General features: G+C 39.7%; 1 protein-coding gene across 1 annotated transcript in view; it reads left to right on the forward strand.

The window, feature by feature from the left end:
- VRK2 (VRK serine/threonine kinase 2) overlaps nucleotides 1–21,479 on the forward strand; it is a 44,767-nt gene that overhangs the window by 11,094 nt on the left and 12,194 nt on the right. The window contains exons 3-8 of the mRNA XM_075706839.1: nucleotides 400–469; nucleotides 1,305–1,392; nucleotides 1,531–1,639; nucleotides 3,082–3,174; nucleotides 10,681–10,813; nucleotides 21,092–21,212. Coding sequence (XP_075562954.1) covers nucleotides 400–469; nucleotides 1,305–1,392; nucleotides 1,531–1,639; nucleotides 3,082–3,174; nucleotides 10,681–10,813; nucleotides 21,092–21,212 — 614 coding nt within the window. The remainder of the gene's footprint in view (nucleotides 1–399; nucleotides 470–1,304; nucleotides 1,393–1,530; nucleotides 1,640–3,081; nucleotides 3,175–10,680; nucleotides 10,814–21,091; nucleotides 21,213–21,479) is intronic.

Here is a 21,479-nt window from a genome sequence, read left to right on the forward strand (position 1 = left end):
TTATATCTTGATATACTTTCCCTGCTTGGGGATATATTTGGCATTTCCATGACACACAGTATTTCCTTGACTTGATTCTTTCATTGACTTGATTCTTTCCTTTCCTTTATTACTGCCCTCAAAAGTTTAGTAAGGAAAATCAGACTATGAAGTTAAACACACCTAATCTACAATATTTCTGAAAATAGTATCTTAAATAATTCCTGGAAGAACCTGTGTGGTTTATGAAATGTGTTGCCAAACAACTTTACTTTTGAGCTACATTTCAGATGGCATGGTATATGGGAGGTGGGGAAAAAAGTATGTTTTACCCTCTTTGAGTTTCTCATACACTTTTGTCTAGAAACTGTTGTCTTTCTAATGCATTTTATGATACTAAGTTTGTTTATTTCTCAATAGGAATATCTTGAAAATGGCCCCTTATTTTCTGAACTGAAATTTTACCAGAGGGCTGCGAAACAAGAGCATAGTGAGTAATAGATCAGCTCTGATTTGGGTAGATTTAAGGACAAGTTTGAGTTTATCTAATTCTGATATGAGCTGTTGCTTTAGAGCTTGATAGCCAACTCATTTCATATATGCTGAACTAATCCTAGTTGGTGCTATAATAATTTTAGATTGCTATAGGTTTCTTTAGTTGGAAGTCATCCTCGTCCTTTCTGATCAGAAGGGAGAACAGAAGCATGCCAAATTTATTATGTGCACACTTCAGAGTGTACAACAATGAATGGACTCCGGAGAGAGGCCAGCCTTAGAGCAGAGGTACTACGTGGAGTAATTGGTGACCCTATTTCTGCTAGTATCTATTTTCATGTACGGAGCTAAGCGTGTGTGTAATCATCACAGGATTTCGTAGTAATCAAGGCACTTGGTTCTGCAAACACTTAAGCATGGGTGTGATTTATTCATGGGAACTGTCCTAAAGACTTTATATGACTTAGATTGCTGGTAGACATAAGCACTTTTAATAGCTTGAAGCATTCTGTATTGAATAAAGTAGAGCTTCTAAAGGAATTATTTCTCCAGCTATTGATAATTGCTTATCTGCCTTCTAAGGGAACAGAGTACCACATTGCTAGAACAGAAAACTGCTTCTTGTTTTGGAGAATGTAGAGAACTTCACAGTAAAGTTATGGTCTGAATTGTTTGCTACACAAACTTGCCAAATAAGTCCTATTTGTTTCATTGTTTCATTCAAAGTCTTTGCTTGATAGCTAAAACAAAAACAACAAAAAAACCCCACACCAAACCTGAAATTCTCTGGCTACCTTTAACCCAATGTTATCTTTTTATTATTATTACAGTAAGAAAATGGATGAATCTCAAAAAAATAAGATGTTTAGGAATTCCAGTGTTTTGGGGATCAGGCTTGGCCGAGTACAAGGGAAAAAGGTAATAAGATGAATTGTAACTAAGCCTCAAACTGACTGAAGATCCATTTTCAACAAAATGGAGATAAGTCCTTTCAACCTGACACAAGCTTGCAGTCTTGTCTTAAAGAATTCCTCCATATTATATATATCCTGGTAGCTATAGATTCATGGTCATGGAGAGACTTGGAGAAGATCTTCAAAGAATCTTTGAAGAGTGTGGAAGCAGATTTAAGAAGGACACTGTTCTGCAACTTGGGGCACGAATGGTATGTACGGAGAGAGAGGAAATTGCTATGTCTCGAACTTGCTGAGTTCAACTAGAAAATTACCTGATAGAGTTCCTTTAGGTAGCTCTTGAGTTTAGAATGAAACGTGTAAATGCTATGTATTTTATTATTTTTCATCTTTTTTTTTTTTTTTAAAGAAAATGAGTATTAAGTAGAAAATCAAGACCCCTCCAGACTGGAAGTTGGTGGGCTCAAACCAAAATTTTTTTCTAATAGGTTAAAACATAGACCATACACTTAAAAATGTGTGTCTAGACTGAGGTGTGTCAGCCTATTCTCATATGATTTAACATGTATTGATTCCCGCCCCCAGTGTCTGAAGGGTATTGTATTAGACATATTTGTCATAGTTCACAATTGCACTCCTGAAAGCAAAATTTTCAGTGTGTTTGCTGAACACACTGATTGTACAGGCCAGGATTAGGCTAGTCTGCAAATATCAGTGTTGTTTTCAAATGTGTGTAGACTGGCACGTACTAACGGAAGATTGTATATGTGCTCCTTTGTAATATCATTTGTGTTGTGAACGACTGCTATTACTGAACAGAGGTGCACAGCAAATGGAGTAGAGGCAGTGGTCATAAGTTGCAGGAAGAGGAACTGAGTACAAAGGAAAAGTTTTTGCAGGAGTGTCTTAGTCCTGGAACATGCTTCCCAGAAGCTGTGAAACATCCATCCTTGGGGACTTTTAAAACTTGACTATTCAATCTCTTGTACAACCTGATCTAACTTACACTAGTCCTGTTTGAAACCGGGGGTTTAGACTGGACACCTCCAGAGTTTCCTTTTAACCTAAATAATAATAGTAATAATAATTAAAAAAAAAAAAAAAAAAAAGTGAAGGTCTTTTGTAGTCACAGAATTGACAAACTTGTTACACTCTTTGTACTCTCTGAAAGCCAGGATTAGATGTCCTTTGTATGAGTTGCCAAGTGCAAATGTGTTTTTTAATAACAGTTAGAGATACCGTATCTCACTAAGTTGCTGAAGAAGGATGATGATGCAGGGGGATGGTGACATGAAATAAGGTCATGTAATAACTGGCAGGATCAAATATATTATAAACCTTCAGGGCTGATTCAATACATTCTTTTTAAGAGCTTGGTGTTCTCAACATTTCCTCCAGTGTTTATAAAGTACTAGTTTCATTCTTGCTTTGTGACCTTAGAAGCTGGTACTCGTAGGTAGTTACACAGGGATACCTGATGGCAAAGTACGGCTTGTCTATGATTTGCCATCAGCTGTGTGCCTGGTGGGAACAGACCCTGTGGACAGAGTGAGCAGTCCTTGTGCTCTAACTCAAAACAAATTTGTCAGCTTAGTCTGCGTAGCCCTCGATTTGATGTGTAAGTGAGAAATATTTGGTGGTAGAGTTAGAGGCAGAGTGGTAATGATGTTTTCTCTTCTAAATCCTTTCCTAGTTGGATACTTTGGAATATATACATGAAAATGAATATGTTCACGGTGACATTAAAGCAGCAAATCTACTTTTGGGCTACACCAATCCACACGAGGTAAGCATGTTTACTTATTTACACTGTTACTCTAACGTGCTTATAACTTTTCAATAGTTTTATGTATATTCTGCATTAGCAATTCACGTATTAAAAGGCGTTTCTACGTGAACATTCACATCCTCTCACGGCAAATCTGAGAGTGGCTCTGTGGAGCTTAAGGTCTGAGAAGGAAGCAGGACAAAACTCTGCTTTGTTCCCTTTGTGCTCTGCTGACTGGGGTACTGGTATGGATGGGTAAACTAATCAAGAGGTTAAGTTAGAGGACCTAAACACTGTTCCAGGTTATGCCAGTTTATTAGTAGAGTTTAAGGATGTGGCCCATTGTATTTTAATTCTTGGGAAGTTCTAGCTTTCTAATATTGTCATGAATTGTGTTTCCATGCCTATAACTTGTATGTCCTGCTCGTTGTAGTGGATACAGGTGAGTAGGATTAAGGTTGTTGCTCTCTAACACTCGAAAGCAAGCCTTGAAATTGAAGTGTTTTGGTGAAATGTTTTGAAACAAATCTTTTGATCCTGTCATACTCCACATGCTCTTACAATGTCTTTTTTCCTTCAGTTAATAAAATCTAAGTATGCTTTATTCTTGGAAAAAAAAATCATTTAGGAAAAAAGGATGTCTCTAACTTCACTTAAATATAATTATCTGGAAGCAATACTTCTCCTTTTCTTTCAATTTTTGTTTTTCTGCTACAGTGATGAACAAACAGGTCTTGCAAAACAGCTCACTGCCAGTGGAGGTTGAACCATTGAACTATATCTGCTTTTTTACAAGTTTCAAGTTAAATGGTTGAGTCAAATTTAACTTTTTAGCTTTCTAGAACAGATAGTTTGAAAACTATCATGGCTGTTTAAAACAACTGTGGTTTTAGGCAGTGGTAGCAGCCAGTACATAATCTCAGTTTATGGTGTTTACCAGCCTGCTGAATCCAAAGAAGGAGGCTATTTAGAGGCAAAACGATCTGCTACCCAAACCCATTAACATAATTCAAATGACTTCTTTTGTCTTGGCTATTGTGTATTTTTATGACACTAAGATATGCTGCTGTTTTTCACATTGAAATAATTTTGGAAGTGTCCATTTACTGTAATCATAAAATTTTAAGACATGTAGCTGACTTTGATCAGTTGCTTTTGAATTAGCCAGATTGTGGGGTGATTTTCTGATTTGTTTCTCATGTTGTCTGCATGAAGATCGTCCTATATTAGTATTTTGTTTTCATGAGTAGTAAATTCATTGACAGATTAAAAATAAGGTACTGCCTTGGTCTTGTTTTTTGTTTGTGGGGTTTTTTGTTTTGTTTTAATGGAACAGGAAGGCAAAGTGATCAACCTAATCTCATAAATAGGGAGTGAGAGCATCTAGCCAGTGGCAAGCTCCAACTCAGGAATACAAGCTGAGACACCTGTAGCTCCAGTGTGAGTGGGCATAATAAAACTGTCTGACCTAACAATTTCTGTGGTGAGTTTTTGTTAAGAATTTTATGCTAGTGGGCTCTTGCTCTTTAGGGTCTAGGATTTTAAGGGAAAATAAATTGGAAGTGTTCTTTAATTCCAGAAATTTATTTTTGAAAGAAAGCCATAACTAATCTCTTAAAAATAAAATATATATATATATTTTCAAAACATATGTCCGTATTCTGTTTTGGTGAGGAGACATAAATCTCTGTTCAAAAAAGCATGTGTACCTTTATACTCAACTTTGCATCTTTTTGTCATTTAGTGGCTGTTCATGTGTACTCTTATGTGCGAATTTGTCACTGACTTCCTGCAGTTCCAAAAAAGATCATTTTTCTATGTTAGACTTTCTGCCGCTATTCTGTCTCTTCTGTAAATTAACCTGGTAAATTTACACCACAGCCAATAAATAGCATAGTCCCCTTTTTGAAAGAATGTGTGAAATCCATACTGCTATCCCCTACCTTCTGTGGCAAGGCAAAGAAACAAATAAAGTAAAGGTCCTGTCACTCTGCAACCTCCAAATGATGTTTAGAAATGGTTAGAAGATCAGAATCAACTGACCTCAAAGAGCAGCTTGCTGCAGATCTATTCAGTAGAAGGGAGCGAGGCCATTCAGTGAGTTACAGGTCAAAAGATCAATTCTCTAGTCAATATGTTTCTGAACATGGACCCAGCACAATGACTGACAGAATAGGAGTGATGTACTGAGGGAAGTACGCAGCCCATGAATCTCGGAGAGGCCTGAAAGAAAACTTGAAGTGATCAGACCTATAAATTACAGAACAAGTGAAGCACTGTCTCAGTATTGCGGCGAGTTAAAGATAATCTGGAGCGTAGTAGTAACTGTTTGTGTGATAAAGCAGAATAAGCATTATTGGTACAGACTCTAAAAGAGAAATTCAAATGCATTAAACTCATTTAAATTGTGATACTATTAAAAGGGACAAGCGGTCACCAGACAAGAGCTTAAAATCAGAGTTTTTAATAAATGAAATAAGGTTTGGAAGAATGCCTCTTCAGAACAGTTACCTTGTACTATTTTCTTTTTTTTCCCCTCTGGAATATATGGGCAGACCTGCTGCAGTGTTGCAGACTCAGGTCTGCACCGGAACTTGCCTGTTTGGATTTCTAAGCTGTAAATTTTAAGTGCATCTGCACCTCAGTTCTGATTTTGATTTTAAGTGTTTCTTAGACAAGATAGTTACAGAATAAAACTCTCAGACTTGATTATCATAGATAGCCCTAACCGAAAAGGAAAAAAGAAGAATACAAAAATGTTTCAAAATGTTAACTTTTATGACCAGCTTTCAGTGGACCAGCATAGAAGATACAGAGCTCACGCATTGATCCTATGGGAAGAACATGCTTGAAAACAAGTCCAACTTTAAGACACTTTTCATTATGAGATGAATCATTGTGATTCCTGCTCTTTAGTCCGGTATGACAGATTTGCTAAAGAGCAGATGAATTGAGAAAAATGAAAATCTTTTCTCTTCTCCTTCACGTGTTTTTAGGAAGGATGCAGTATGCAGGGTTACCATACAGAAACAGTTGAATTTTAACTCATGGATGCTGGCTGTGCCCCTGATCTGAGATGTTGCTTCACAGTCAGATGGCCTTAATTTTCTTTCATTAGTCCTGCTGCTACATTTGAAGAGAACTGCTTACGCTGGTTTAATTTCTTTTTGTAGTTATGGCTCAAATACCTTGGAGTTCAATTGATTCCAGCATCGGGACTTGCCACTGACAAGTCACAAAAAATTCTTCCCCCTCTCTCCTTTGTTTAACCTGCTTTCCTCCTTCCTTGGCTTCTGTTTTGTGGAAGATGCCGTTTCTGTCCCAAACACTATACTTCAGACGTCCTGTCCCAAGATGGACTTCATTCCATCTTTAGGCTTTTTCTAGTGTAATGTCCAATGAAGTTGACAGCTCTATGGCCATTAGCAATCAATCTGCCTCTTATTAGTAGGTATCTATTTAATTATTTACAGCGCATTATATAAGCCTAGTAATGGAACCATTGGAAATAAAATGTACAAAGAAAATCACTGTATTGTTGTCCTTTTAATAATAAATCTCCTGCTATGTGTACTTCAAGATAAAGAGAATACCATGAGAATCCGAAGTGCCAGGTTTATGACTTCCCAGATCAGTGCAGTTATATATCATAATGTATACAAGTTGTAAGAATTTTATATGTTTAGCAGATATTTAGCACTTCAGATATAAAACACTGTGAGGGAGTCATGCACAAAAAGGACAAGACGACTGCCAAATCTACGGCTGGTTGCTTGTGCACATAAATAATTATTTGTGCCTGTGTGGCTGTTTGCTTCACTAAGATGGGCGCATTCATGTTTGCATGAAATTAAGTGTGAAGTCTTCAGAAATCTGGCTGCTAATCTATAACAAAATCTATTAATAACAGACTGTGCTAGGCACTGCTGAGTCTAGTGCAGACTGGGGTGTGTGAAAAAGAACTTGAACAAAAGAGTTAAAATAAGTAAGTGTGGGGGAAGGAGCGTACAATGTAACACAGTTAAACCCAGCTGTTCTAGGCGTATGTCACTGTTACACCTTCATCATCCATGTTACTATTTCTTGTTTCAAGTGTCTTGTTTATCTTGCTCTGCATATGTTTTGTTCTCTTTTTGTGCTTATTTGTTTTGTTGTTCCTAAAAAAAGCATGCAGATGAAAAATATTTATGGTATTGAAACACATACTAACACTGACTTAATTTTTCTCAGTATTCTTTAATAGTCGTCATCTTTTCCCCTTCCCTATACCCTTAAAAAAACCTCAACAACCTACAAATTTGTTAACTACCCCTACCCACCATGTTCTGAGCAAATTTGGAAGGGCACGCTGTGTTACATTATCAAAAAGTGACAACTAGCTATAAAGAACTATATATCTTTTTAATGATGAAAGGGTTATAATGAGAATTGATGAAATGAAATTAATGGTAATTTAAAATAATGTAGTCATTCTGATAATGGTTGTGGCAAGGTTGTAACTGTGCATTGCTGGTTTTGTACAAGCTGAAGGGGATTGATTTTTGTTGGTGGCCAAGAGGCATTACCTTGAGAGGCTACCATCAGTTGCACGTTTGTGGAAACAATCTGGTGTGAAAGTTGCGGAAGTGCTAAATGGCTCAGCTAAAAGTAAACTGAACAATGACACTCATGACCAACTCTTGGAGCAAACTGTGGTGCAGTCATAGATGTTGTTGAAATTGCATGCGAGTGGCTTTAAGAAGTGGTTGCTTCCTGGTTTCTAAGTCTTGCCACTATCAGTCAAGGCAGGATAATCTAAAGCTACTTCTCACTTCTAGAGGGGTTTTTCAGTATAAATTTAAAACTGCTCTGCTGATACTACTACTGAAGGCATTTTAAGCAAATCTGTTGCTTAAAAATGGATTAAGATTAAGCACATAGTTCCTGTGATTTATCTGTAGGATACCTGGTAACTTCTTTGCGTAGTTCAAGTTTGACTAGCAACTATTTGTGGCTACTTTCTAGATGCCCTGTTGTTAAGGTAGTTTGAAAGATCACCAAGGCTGGGCTGCCGTATGGGAGTGTCTATCACATACGCTAGCGTTCCCAGCCCAGACAGAACCAGAGAGCTGGCAGAGATGCTTTTCTTGTATTGTTTTTTCTAACAGTTAAAATCTCATTTTAATATAAGGCATAGCCTAAATTTTTAAAGGTTGAAATCCGCTCTGTGTTTCATCTTGCTGTATCTGGTCAAATGTACATGTCAAAAATCTGTAGTCAAGCAAAATCCAAAATGTACCACTTAGCCTGGGAAGAATACACCTTCTAGCCTGCTCTCTCCTTCCCAGCCCACAAAGGATGCGGAAGACTCGCAAAACTTGATATTAGGGTAGTTTAAATTGGTTCTCTCACACTGACTGTGGGCTCAATTAGGACAGGTACCAGAGCATCAAGAATACGCTGGAGAATGGATGCAGGAGAAAATCAAATCGGTCAACCCAACAAAGTTTATGCCTTGTCCCAGATTTTCTAAATGTGCCTACAGTCTTTAATCTTGTATCGCAGTTTGTATAGTCTGTCAGGTGAAAAGCATCATCGGTAATCTTAAAAGCCATCACCCTGCAGGAAATGAGTGCTGCATCCCAGCTTACACGCTCCAAATAAGCACAGATCCTGCAGCAGAAACAGTAAAACCAAGAGACGAGCCATCCCAGGATTTGAAGGTGCCTGGAGCACAAACAGGAATCAGTAGTTCAACAGAATGCGCTACAAAATAGTGCGTTACGTTTTCTTGAGGGTTTTTTGTTTGTTTGTTTTTCCTCCACCAGGAGTGACATAATTAAATTAAAAGTGAGTGCCGGAAGAGTTTATTTTAGACTTCGAAGGTATAAACTATTTTTTAGCTGAAGAGGAAGCAAACCTAAAGTTCAAATAAGAAAAAGTTTTTCTTTATAATATAATATGATTTAGTAGAAATGATCTCTATATGCCTTCAGATGGTTTAGCTTTTGCCCCAGAGATCAGTTCCATTGGCAATAGAAGAGCAGTCTGTAGCGGTTTTGGTTTTTTTAAGTGAAAGTACTATACTTGGATATTTATAAAAAAAGCAATTACCTAATGTGAGAACTGGTCAATGTAAGGGGCAAAGGCCAGGTGGGAGTGTGAAAAAGGCAGTGTGAGCAAATAACCTATGGGGTATTGTGGGGTGGATGGATTGTGATTAAATTCTTGCTTTCAACAAGTTACTGCTTGTCAGCTGCACTGCAGTAATTGACCATGTGCATGTATTAAGTCCACCCCTGTTGGAGGGTAGCACATGTTAATCTGAACTTCATAGAGTGGACTTGGGCCCTTTAATCTGAATTATGTGAGTGGCAGAAGTGACATGGATGCAGTACTGCGTGCACTGTGCCTGTAGAGAAATAGAGACGTAGGAACCAGATGGCGTGTTTGAGTTTGTCTTGACAGGCAGCAGAACAACAGAAAGTAAAATTCAGCTCTCCTGAGCTGTTCTGTTTTCAGCTTCAAATACCACAAAAGTGAGCAAGACTAAGTTTAAAGTCCGTTAATACTTTCACGGTTAAGTCCCAAGAATATGCAAGTGCATCTCCCAGATATGTCGTTCAGAACTGTGGGGCTTCCTCCCTCTGGTTGTTTAGGTAGCTGTAGTGAAGCATCTTGGGGAAAAAAAGAAAAATCACCTGTGCCAGGATGGAATGGTAAATGTGGCAGAAGGCACGAGCTTGCTGCAGTATACACAGTAGGGCCTAAGTTTTTTTCTCTTACACCGATTTAGCTTCATGGACTTGCTTCAGAGTAACTTAGAGTGGAGTCTGGCTCTGTGCCTTTTTAACATTTCTTTTAAATTCAGGAGTGATTTACTAAGAGTGCTTTCTGGGGTGGTGGTGGTGGGCAGTTTGTTTTGCTTTGTTTTATCTTACACTTTATGCTTAAATAGTTGTTGCCAGTATGAAGTTACTGACAGTGACATTGATAAAGATGAGACTACAGTTAGGCCAATGCCCAGCAGCCCTGTGGTCAGGGTCCCTGTTAGTGCTGCACCCCTGTATCCAGTCCAACTGGGGGAAGCTGCTGCATCTCGCTTCCTCTGGCTTTTGAGTTGCAGTGCTGTTATGAAATTGTACAGTCTCAGCTGTTGGAAAATTTGAACAGGGGTGTGTATGTGCTTGTTTAAGTAAAGAGAGGAAGGGGTCCCATAAGCAACGTGAGGATATGTAAAGGGCATATTGCAGTTTATGATGTCTAGATGCCCACCTGGAGAGGAGAGAGCTTAGGAACAAAATAAAAAGACAGGAATTCTGCTCGACTCTGAAATAAGATAAGAGTAAGTAGTGGAAGGATTTAAATGGGGAGGGCAGCTGTTATAGCCCCCAGTTGTACATATTTTATCCTGAGGCACCATTTGGTTTAATAAAATTTAGATCTAAGGCTGTCCTTAACCTATCAGTTTCTTAAGACTTAATTATAAAGGTTATACTTTCAAAGGACAAAAGCATTATTCATTTGTCTGTTCATGTCTTCCAGGTTTATCTTGCAGATTATGGACTTTCCTACAGATATTGTCCCAATGGGAACCACAAACAGTATCAGGAAAATCCTAGGAAGGGCCATAATGGGACAATAGAGTTTACCAGCATAGATGCCCACAAGGGAGTAGGTAGGTTTCTTTTTTTTTTATTTCAGAAGAGTGATTACAGAATGAATAATCAGGCTGTGTGAGCTGATGTATACAATAGAAGTAGTCTTGGGGATTGCTCAGGGTTGATCAGACCCTCGTGTGGTGACCTCTTCTTGTACCTGGGAACGCTTCTCCAGGGCTGGCGGGGGAAGGGGGCAGCACGATTAAAACCGAAAAGCTGCTGCACATATGGCGCTGGAAGGCGGACCGAGACGCCCTGCGAAGAGCTTGCCATTAAACTTAATTGGTTCATGTTGGGAGTACTGGTTTGTGTTTGCTATGCTCTGTAGAGGCAGAGGCAGTATTTGCTAATGTTGCATTGTCAAGGAAAAATGTTTCCAGTCTGCACTGTCCTTTAGGGAGAGCTGTGTCTGAGTGTCACCATCTGTGTTATGAGAAGATATTTCAAGATGACATTCCTTCTGCAAGGAGAAAAACCTGTTTTGAAGCCATAAAGTGTTAACTTTTTGAAATCTTTTTCCAGTAGCCTTTCATATATCTTACTTATTTAAACTCACTTTGATGGTATTGGAAACACATTTGCAGGTAAATTACATACATAGTCCTTTTATTGGATATTGATTGTACTGCCTTGCATTCCAAGGCAGACTTAATTCAACAATTCCCTAATTAGTTAAAGTCATAACCTATGTCTTGTATTCATTTACCATTAATTAAACCTTAGCTGTTTATTACACTGCAGTCCAAATCCAATAGCAGACCCATAGAGCCATGGAAAAGGGAATGGGAGGTCAATATCGAAAATATATGGTGCAAAGTCCCACTGATGGCTGCATTGTTCACAATCAATATGGTCAATGCAACGCAACTTTCTTAGTTGCTATGTCAGCAAGACAAAAAGTCAATTCTAATGTTATGCTAGTGAAAAAAATGGTGATTATTGAAAAACTTTGACTCTTGCTACGAAACAGTGTTTTTGTTAACTTTTCTTTCCCCTATTCCCTCCCTCCTCACCCCCAAGATCTTCTAAAACAAAAGGAATGGTTTTCTGCTGCCAGCTTTGCTAGGATCATAGTGTCACAAGCGATAACTGTAGAAATCTGTGCTTGTTAATAGCTGCTGAACTGTTACCTTAAACTAATACTTTCTAACGAGTTTTAGTTGGCACAAACAACTGTATATTATTGCTTTTTCTATTAAAAGGACCATTGACCATGTAATGTAGAGGGTCTTGATAATTTGCCGGCACTGTTAAAACCTGCAGTCGTTTAACTCTGGTCATTAGAAAAAATGAAATAAGACTGTCAAGTATTTGCTGCTAAGACAATTGCACAATTTCACCTGCTAAAAATATTTTGCGGTGAAGAGGGCATCTGTTTCAGACTCTTCTAGCCCTCCCAAGCATACAGTGCATTTTCTGGAAATCTGACTCCGGCTGTTTTTCCTGGTCATGCAAGTGATGTGGCTGTGTACTAGTATTTGATGTGGATGCTGTTTGAAGAATAGGTGGTAGCTGGAGTATTTGGGATTTGGCAGTTAGATAGTTACAGCAGCTAGTTTGTCTGGTGGACGGGTGTCTGTTGATGCGTATGGGATTACAGGACAGATAATTCCTTTTATTTGAAAGAGTAGGGAAGTTTTACAGACTTGGATGGCAAAGGGTGTGCACATGCAAGTGTGAGCTAAGTTGTCTTTTGCAATCTGTGGCTTAGATTACCCCCTCAAGTAGCTAAAGCCAGTCGGAATTGGTGAAAAGCAGAGGACTCCAGAAAACAAAATATTCAGAAAGATAGCTTGAGGGAGCTTACCCCCATCTTACACTTGAAATTTTTTTGCTTGTTAATAGCTACAAACAGAAAATGTGCAGATTTTTCTGATGCTCCTGCCAGAAAAGCCTGCAGAGTGTGATGTGATATCTGGTATGTTGCAGAGAATCCAAACTATTCACATTGAATGCCTCAGCTCTGACCTTGTAACAGTCTGAATCCTTTAAGGTCAAATTACCAGAGTTTCCCATTTGCAGCAGGTCTCTCAATATCCCAGGGAAAATACGCATCTGCAGTGACTTTTGTCAGAGATTGCACAGGTCCGGATGGCAGAACACAGCGACGGGTTTCCCTCATCTCTTGTTGTGAGGTTTAGACTTGCAGAGATGTTTCGGGATACTAAAAGACTTCCAACAGTTGGGGCAGAGGGCTTCTTTGCTCAACAATGTCCTGTGCTCCCGACTTGCCATTGAGTCTCAGTGCAGCCTCATGTACCCAGTGAGGTGCGGTGCTCTTCTGAAAAGTGTTTAAAGACTGTTTCACTGGTGGCAAATTAAAACTGCATAGACAGCCTTCTTTCTGGTGTTACCCAGTTTTTCAGGGTGGAATATTTATTTCAATGCTTTTGGAAGATAGTTTCAATTTTTAAATGTTATTTTATATAAATGAGATCCTTTCCAAGGGCGTTTCCTCAGTGTACGTAGCAACATAAATATATCTGAAACCTCAAAACCCCTGAATAGTACCCATTGCCGTATTGAGCTAGACAAATGAGAACATTTTGACTTGCTCTGCTTTTATTCACAAAGTACCTACCTGAAGATACACAGCAATTTGAGGTACATGCCGAAACTTAAAAGAAAATAATGAATTTGTTGCTTTCAAAAGTGCCTTTTGGCAACGCTTAAAGTTGATAACCTCTTTGCATAAAGCCAATCAAATGCAACAATTTCCCACTAATTCAAATCAACACTGATGTTTCCCTAGTTGAATTGAGAGATTAACCCAGCTGCATGCCTATTTATTCCCCAAGCTCTCCGTGGAGTTCATCAGGTGTGGAGGTTATGCAGTCCACCGAGATCCAGAAAGTTTCCTACCAGCAGCCACTGCATGGTAGCACTTTTGGGTGGTAGAATTAGTCCGTATTCTTCTGACAGCCTTTGGTAAGGGCTGAGTTGGACGTGCCGCTCTTGTGGCAGCTGATGGCAAATCACTGCCTTCAAACAAGTTACTTTAGCGTGTGCAGGCGTACACCGATGGTGCTGGTGGCTTTGACTTTATGCTGGAACTGAAGAGGACTTCCCCCTGAGCTGGAAAAGGCTGGGAGCAGCTGCCCTGCCTCGTGTCTCGGCTCTTCATGCTGGTTTTGTCTTCGGTTTTGCACGGCTCACCTGTGCTCCGCCCAGGGTGCGTGTGGGCCCCACAGGCTGGCTCTCCTGTGCTTGGTGCTGCCTGGGGGCTTCCAGACTTGTCGGGTGTTTGCAGGTGTTCCCCGCAACCTCAGGTACGTCCCCTACCTCTGTCTAGAGTTCACTTTGAACCAAGTCAGGGTCCGAGTTGGGCTTTGCCACAGGATCTGACCCACACCATCAGCAGTCCTGTATTTGGTGGCTAGATGTCATTGCAACCAGCACGTGGGGCTTTTAAATTTAAAACCTTTCTAATCTGATGCAAATTTTGTATGGCACAACTGTATTCTTAGTTTTAGCGTAGTATTTCAGTGTATTCATTGTATTCATTTTTAAATACCATACTGTATAAACAGTATTACCTTTTCGTTCGTTGATTGATAATTAAAGAGAATTATATCTGCACGCAGTGTACATTTAAAAAATTGTTACATAGTTAGTGTTAAAAAGTAATATTTGGATCAATGCCTCCTATGGATTTTTGTAGATTTTCTACTCACTGAGGCATGCAGTCAATACCTAATTTCTCTGGAGATATACTGCGCTTAACATATCGAGTTTTTTTTAAATACTCCAGTCCTGTGCATTGAGTGCGTAAGACCAGTTTTAATTTGCTATCATTGATGAACATAAGAGTATGAACTGTCTGTGTTGAATTCCCTCCAGCATATATTTGTGTTTGCCATAGCTTTCAAGATAACTCTCCTCTTCCTTTTAACAACATTTCACAGTAGCTATTAGCAGTTTTGCCATCTCTCACGTTGGGTAGAGGGCCTACCGAAATCCTTGCGGAACTTATGTCTACGTCTGGAATAGTAAAAGCAGCTTAAGACAGTAGTGGTGACTTTTGACAAGCTTAAGGATAAGTAGAATGTCTGATGACATTTGCCTCAATTAGGCCCACTGTCACTTTTTTGTAGCTGGTGAATAAGTTTTGTCTGAGCTAGATTCATCGAGCAAAAGTGTGTTTGTTTATTTTCACCTGCTGTGTTGGGGAAGGCAGCTGCAGCTCTGTCTGATGCCATATTTCAGCCAGCTCTTTGTGCCCCTCACGTTGGGTTATTGCAACATGTGCTCCTTGAGGTCCGTCCGAATGCTTGTACACTGTATTTGTGCAGGGCAATGCAGGCATCGGGCTGATTGTAGGGAAAGCTCTGCAGTTCTTGTTCTTATTTTCCTCACTGGTCTGACAGAACTGTTGCTGTTTGATATTAAAAACATAGTTCGATGCTTGTCCATTTTTCCTTTTCTTTTACGCGCAGGGCTTGACTGGAATATATGCAGGGTTCATTTTGTGAGGAAGGATGTGCAAGAATATAAACACCTATGCCTGGAAATACGTTCTTTCTGAGCCTGCATGGCTTCCAGAGAACAGAGCTCTAAATGGCTCTGGATCAAGAGGTTTATTTGGCGTCTGTCCATGTATAGTTAGGAGTCACAGGGAGCCTGCTGGATTTTTTTTTGTCGGTCAAATGAATTATTGATTTGCTGCTGTTTGGTATGAGTTTCCCAAAGACTGTGTGCAGGGCAAACTGTAAATCCTAAAAATAAAAGGAAAATATAACCAGTCTGGTGAAAAATGGGTGGAACTTTGCAGTGTGAAATAAATAAAAGCATGTTTTCATTTCTGAGTGTTGGATTAGAAATGTGTGCCCAGCAGAAGAGGGAGCAGGAGGTCATTGTAAGCAAAAGAAGAGTCAGGCTTTAGCAAGGAGATTGAATAGGTTCCTATAACCACCTCTGTAAGCTTAATCTGTCCTGCCAAGGATGTCCAGAAGCAGCAAAAATAAGATGATGAGCATCACAACTTTCTAGCACAACTGATGAGTGTGGCTGTGAATTGGCTGTTTAATTTTGGCTCTCATTCTCTACACCAGGAATTCAAAAAGTTGGTGAATCTGACAGCTGCTTGTCAGCCCCTTACTTTTGTGATTTTTTTTTTTTTTTTTTTTTTTTCCCTGCCACACAGATGTGAAAGAAGAGTAAAACTTCTTCCTGTCCCCACTCTCCTGCCACATGTTCTCCTTTACTGCAAGCTTGGAACTTTTTACTTCCAACCGGGTACCTGCACCTCTTGCCACCACCATTTCATCTCCCACTCAGATCTTGTGGTGAAGTTCCCTTGCATCTTCCAGCCTTCCCACTACATAAGCTTCTCCCCACCAAATCAGGACCCCAGCCCTCTTCCTTTTAGCACATCCCGCCAGTCCTGATCATTATTCACTCTCTGTCCACGTTTAGAGGAGCATCCTGCTGCTGGCTGCACTCTTCTAGTACAAATGCAGCAGAGCAAGTGCGAAAAGAAGGAGGCTCTGTAGTTAGGTCTTGCTGGTCAGTGGACACGTGCTTGTTCGGGGGTTGCTGTGCTCATGTCTGCACATTAGGCTGTTGAGATCATCTAGGACAGCTCTGCTATTTTGGAGAGATTTGAGGATCACAGTTTGGGAACTTCTGGCCTGCAAGACCTCGTGACTCATGGTGTGCTCATGAGCTTGGCCACGGCAGGACAGCAGCAGTAGTGTGGCTGCTTTTGTGGGTCTTGAAGCGAGATATCTGACTACTGTGCTGGGACTGCAGCCCATGACTCGCAGGACAGGGCTGATGTATGGGCTGGTCACTAGCTTTGCTGCTTTTGAGAGGACGTGAGCCCTCCGGACTGTGAGGCTGATACTGTCAGCAGGCACCTCTGTGACCGCCCCAGGCGAGGTCAGCGCTGGGGAGTCACGGTTGTATCCCCCCTGTGAACAACTGCGGGAACTCCTGCCCGCTCTGCGGTAGGTTTCGTGTGACCAGCTGAGCGTATAGCCATAGGACCCCGAGTTTAGGAGAGATCCTAAGCCAGATAAAGTACTGGCTACTTTTCTCATTCAGCAATATCTAAAGCCAGCTGCGAGGAAGCAAATTAACTCTATCCCAGCCAAAAGCGGGACAGAGAGACCATAGCTGGCATGGGAAAAGTCGCTCATTGCCATGTCCCAGACTGAGTTCTCTGGAAGAGTTGTAGTCCCGTTGTGGTGACACCATGTTTGCGCTGGGTTTATTTTTCTTTCCAGCATTCCGTGCTGGTGGTTATTGTCAGCGAGTACTTCGGCAGCGTGCCAAGCTAACGGTGCAGAACTGTACATGAGGGGAGGAGAGATTGTTCCCAGCCCCTGCTGGCAGTTGCCCTGCTTGAGACTGGATAACTCTGTACAGAATGGGCTCCAAGCATTAAAATTTATTGAACTTTTAAGATTTTAACTATATTTATCCAACCTTTTCCCTGTAGCCACCCACTCTACTCTGTTAGTCACTGCGCTGCTGCAGTGAACTCCTCAGACTGACCAGTACCTTGGGGAAGCAATACTTCATTATAAGCTTTTTTGGGTGTTTTCCTTTCTCCTGCTCCTAATATAGGCACTGGTTTTTGACAAGTCTTGTATTTGTCTGGGTTGTTTTTTTTTTTTTTTTTAATCATCTCAACCTTGAGTTAAAAAGTTACATCACTTTGAGTTCATTTATTAAAACATTGTGATGATACATTTTTAATGTAATTATATTTCTCCATGGTCATGTTAACGCTCCTTTCCTTCATGGGCTTTTGGATTAATGGCTATGGTCCGAGTTACGTTTGTTTGTGAATTAACGTGAATTTGTATGCTGTAATGCCAGTGAGAATTGGAGGTTCCACTGCATGTAGCTGCAATGTGAGCAACTAGAATGATCCTTTTTATGAAAAGCTTCCAATCTAAAGAAACACTAATGGTGAAATTATAATGTAACAGTGCTAATTAAAAGTAATAGAAGAACATTTCATCTGTCACTCGTTAGCCTCCCAGTTCTTTACAAAAGGCTTGAGAAAGTTAGCTTACTAAGGGCTATAGAGGAAAAATCCCATTTTTACATGGGTTTCAGATGAGTTCTTGGGAGCGGTGTAGTTTTGAGAGCATATTGTGGCTGGTGTGATATCATTTATGATCTATTTTGAAATAGTAATCTGAATATAAATCAGGGCTCAGGTAGCTGCCAAATCCAGTATACAGAGATACACAGTATATTTTCTTCTCAGGATTAATTGCTTCAGTTATGTTATTCTGAGTTATCATTTGAACCCTGTGCCTGCATGTGGAGTGTATGTTTGTGGTGTATATAAAACTTCTTTTGGCCTGACTCTGATTTCAGTGACATGCTTGTTAATTCATTAACTTCAGTGGAGTTGTTCCTGATTTATCTTGGCAGGAGTGAGGACAGAATTGGGCCTTAAATCTTCAAATTACAGAAATTAAACTATAAAAATATTGTGAAATAAAATATCGCCAACATGTTCCCATTAAATAGTATTTCATATGAGACTAAAATAATAATAAAAAAATTCCTCCTCGATAGAAAAGCAGAAATCAAATATGTATTAAAAAAGAAGGGGGGGAAAATGACCCAAAAAGGTTTTAGTCTACAGAGAAGTAAGAGAATTTGATTTAAATAAGTACTATTTTGAATAGATACTCTTGTAACAGTGACAAGTTATCAAGCAGAATCGTTTTATTTTTGCATGGCTATTGCATTTAAAATGAAGCCAGATTGACTTCTCTCAGTTGATGTTTATCGAGATTCTTTTAATCCCCAATTATATTAGCAGATTTATTTTTTTCAAGTAAACTTATAGTTGAAATGTATGTATTAGTGCTTTATTTGGGGTGCAAATCTAATTCTTCCATTGTTCATAGGTAATATTAGTTCATTAAAGATTAGATAGCTGAATACTTCTTTTATAAGGTTCTAGATGATTTAAAAAGTTGAGGAAGTTAGCATCTCTGATACCGAGCTGACAAAGGAGCAGAGAAAAAGAATAAGCTAGTACAGTCAAATAATCAAACGTTGACATTTTCATGTGGTTCTATGAAAAACACATGTAAACCTCTTCATGTAGTGACACTTGCAGTGACCTGGGAGATAAGGCGATACATGAGTTTACCATCTCTCTGTAAAACATTTCCCTTTTTATTTTTTAGTGATGTGTGGCTTAGTTACATGTCCTTTTTTTTTCCCCCACACTAGCTGACTACTGTGGCTTTAGGAAGGTATTAGCAAAGTCTTACTTGCACACATCTCCCTGTTTGTGATGGCTTTGCCCTAGTGTTAGTCAGGAAATGGCAGATCTTCCAAGATCTACACGTGAGTGAGAAGGTAATTAGTCATGGCCAAACTCTTAACTGTGAAGTAAACTTTATTCTCTGGGGCCTGTTTTGTCAGAAAACGAGTTATCTCAGGTTAGCCTCTGAAATCTAATTGACTCAGCATTATTTACAGATTCCTATCAATTAGTCCCCTCGGTGGAAAAAAGTGGTCCATTGTAATTTTGACAATTTTTCATAAAAGGCCACTTTTGGTAGCCCATCTTATACAAACAGGTGCCAGAAAAGCATTGTGTGAAAATTAGAGAATCTGTAATCAAAAATGCTGGCTTATATGGTTATAATCTGGAATTGCCATAATGGAAAAAGGAGTTGTGAACACATGCGTATGAATGGAATTGTTCCACAGTTAACAGGAGATTTATGGCTGAAGAAATCACTACAGAACAGCAAGTGGTAGAGATTGTGTTTTTGTTTTAATATGAGAGCCAAGTCTTGCATTAGGACGTTGCTGAATCCAGTGCAGAAAATAAACGACACCCAAGGGATAGCGTAGCATTCTGTTAGATTGAAGGGCCTTTAATAATCCCATAGTCTAATAGCAGTTAAGATAGAGAATGTATAAGAACTAATCTTCTGCTTTTACAATAATGTGTGTACGGTAACAAGAAACAGTTATGATGTGTTGGCACCGTAGCTTTTAGCAGATGACTTTTTAAATTAAAAGATGTTTGCTGAGTGACTTTCTGGAATTTATTTAATGAAGGCCCATAAAATACGATATCTGTTTACAGCTGGATTAACAGCACTATGCTCAACTACTAGTCTTTACGCTAGACAAAAAGTACTGAACAAATCCGAAGTCTTTCATTCCTGGAAAGTTCAAATTGATTTTGGAAAAGCATAAATTTAACTTTACATCTGTCTTTAATCACAATTAATTTTCTGTTTTTGCAGATTCCATGTGGTCTTGACTTGCAAACTGTAGGCTGCAAGTCAAATGTGTACAAAGAAATATTGCAGCAGTCCTGCTTGTTCAGTTTTTTCAAGTTTGATTATTTCCTCTGAATAGCACCAAGCAATAGCAATTCTATTAGTATTGCACTCTTCCCCCCCCCCCCCCCCCTTCTCTTGGAAAAGTCAATCTATAGATTGACTTCAGTTACCTGGTTTTCTGCATAGATGATGTTTGGGGATGGGGTTAATTTTTGATTGAACTATATCTACTGTATTTGTACTCTGTAGTTCATGTATCTGTTCGGGGTGTGCAGGGTGAGAGGAAGTTGTTCCTGAAATAACTTTGGTTTTGGAAGCAGTAGCGGTAAGTTTACACAGGACTTGCTAAACAGCAAGTGTATTTTAGCGTGTGCTCCGACTCTCCAAACAATCGGTTCACGGTACTTGTAAGCAGACAACTTTGGTGTGGAAATGTACACTAGATGGCAGTTTTGTCATATCTTCCAAGTTCAAATAGCTCTGTAGGAGAACAGGAAAGGCCATCAGTGTTTAGTCTGCACTCACAGGGTCCCTGCATGACCAATGTGGACCCCATGGACTTCCTGGAACATGTGTTAGCAATTTAGCAGCAGACATTTATTTCTTTGTTTTACTGCTTGGCTCTTTGAGAAAGTGTTGGTACTCAGTTATGGGCTGTCTGGATCATGTCAGAGGCCATGGGGATCAAGTCCATGTGACAGGCCAGACTGAGGAAGGATGAAGTTGGAGGAGGTGAGGAAACTGACCCTTACTTCAACAGTAACAAGTCACTGCCTGTCTGTGGACTGGGGCCAAATGCCGGGGTGTTTTAGGTCTGATACAGCTGAATAAACAAAACACTTTGCCCATTTGGCTTTTTCATATTTCATCAACACTAGTTCAATCAAAGTCTTTTCTATTTCCTAAGAAGAGGTTCTTATTCTTCATCTTTTTTTTTTTTTTCCTCTTCTCCCTCCCTCCCCCCCCCCTTTTTTTCCCCCCCCCCCCCTTCCCCCTCTTCTCCCCTCATTTTAGCCCCATCCAGACGAGGTGACCTTGAAATCCTTGGATACTGCATGCTGCAATGGTTATGTGGGAAGCTACCCTGGGAACAGAACCTGAAGAACCCTGTAGCTGTCCAGACTGCAAAAACAAAGTAAAAATAAAACGACATACACACGTACACATGTGCACACCACCCTAGAACCCTGCAACGTACTCATCACTTAACAAAACAGGTCTGGAAAAGACAGCTTTCCATCCTGTAGAATAGCACCTTACGAAAAACCTAAACCAATTTTCCTTAATTGAGAGATGTTAGAAGCAGTTAAAAACGTGTACTCTGTGTGCATGTATACCCCCGTCTGCATGTTTATGTATGTGCTGCTGTAGAGATAGGATAAATTCAAATGCACAGTACACA

Source organism: Pelecanus crispus, chromosome 3, assembly GCF_030463565.1.
Source record: "Pelecanus crispus isolate bPelCri1 chromosome 3, bPelCri1.pri, whole genome shotgun sequence".
NCBI lineage: Eukaryota > Metazoa > Chordata > Aves > Pelecaniformes > Pelecanidae > Pelecanus > Pelecanus crispus.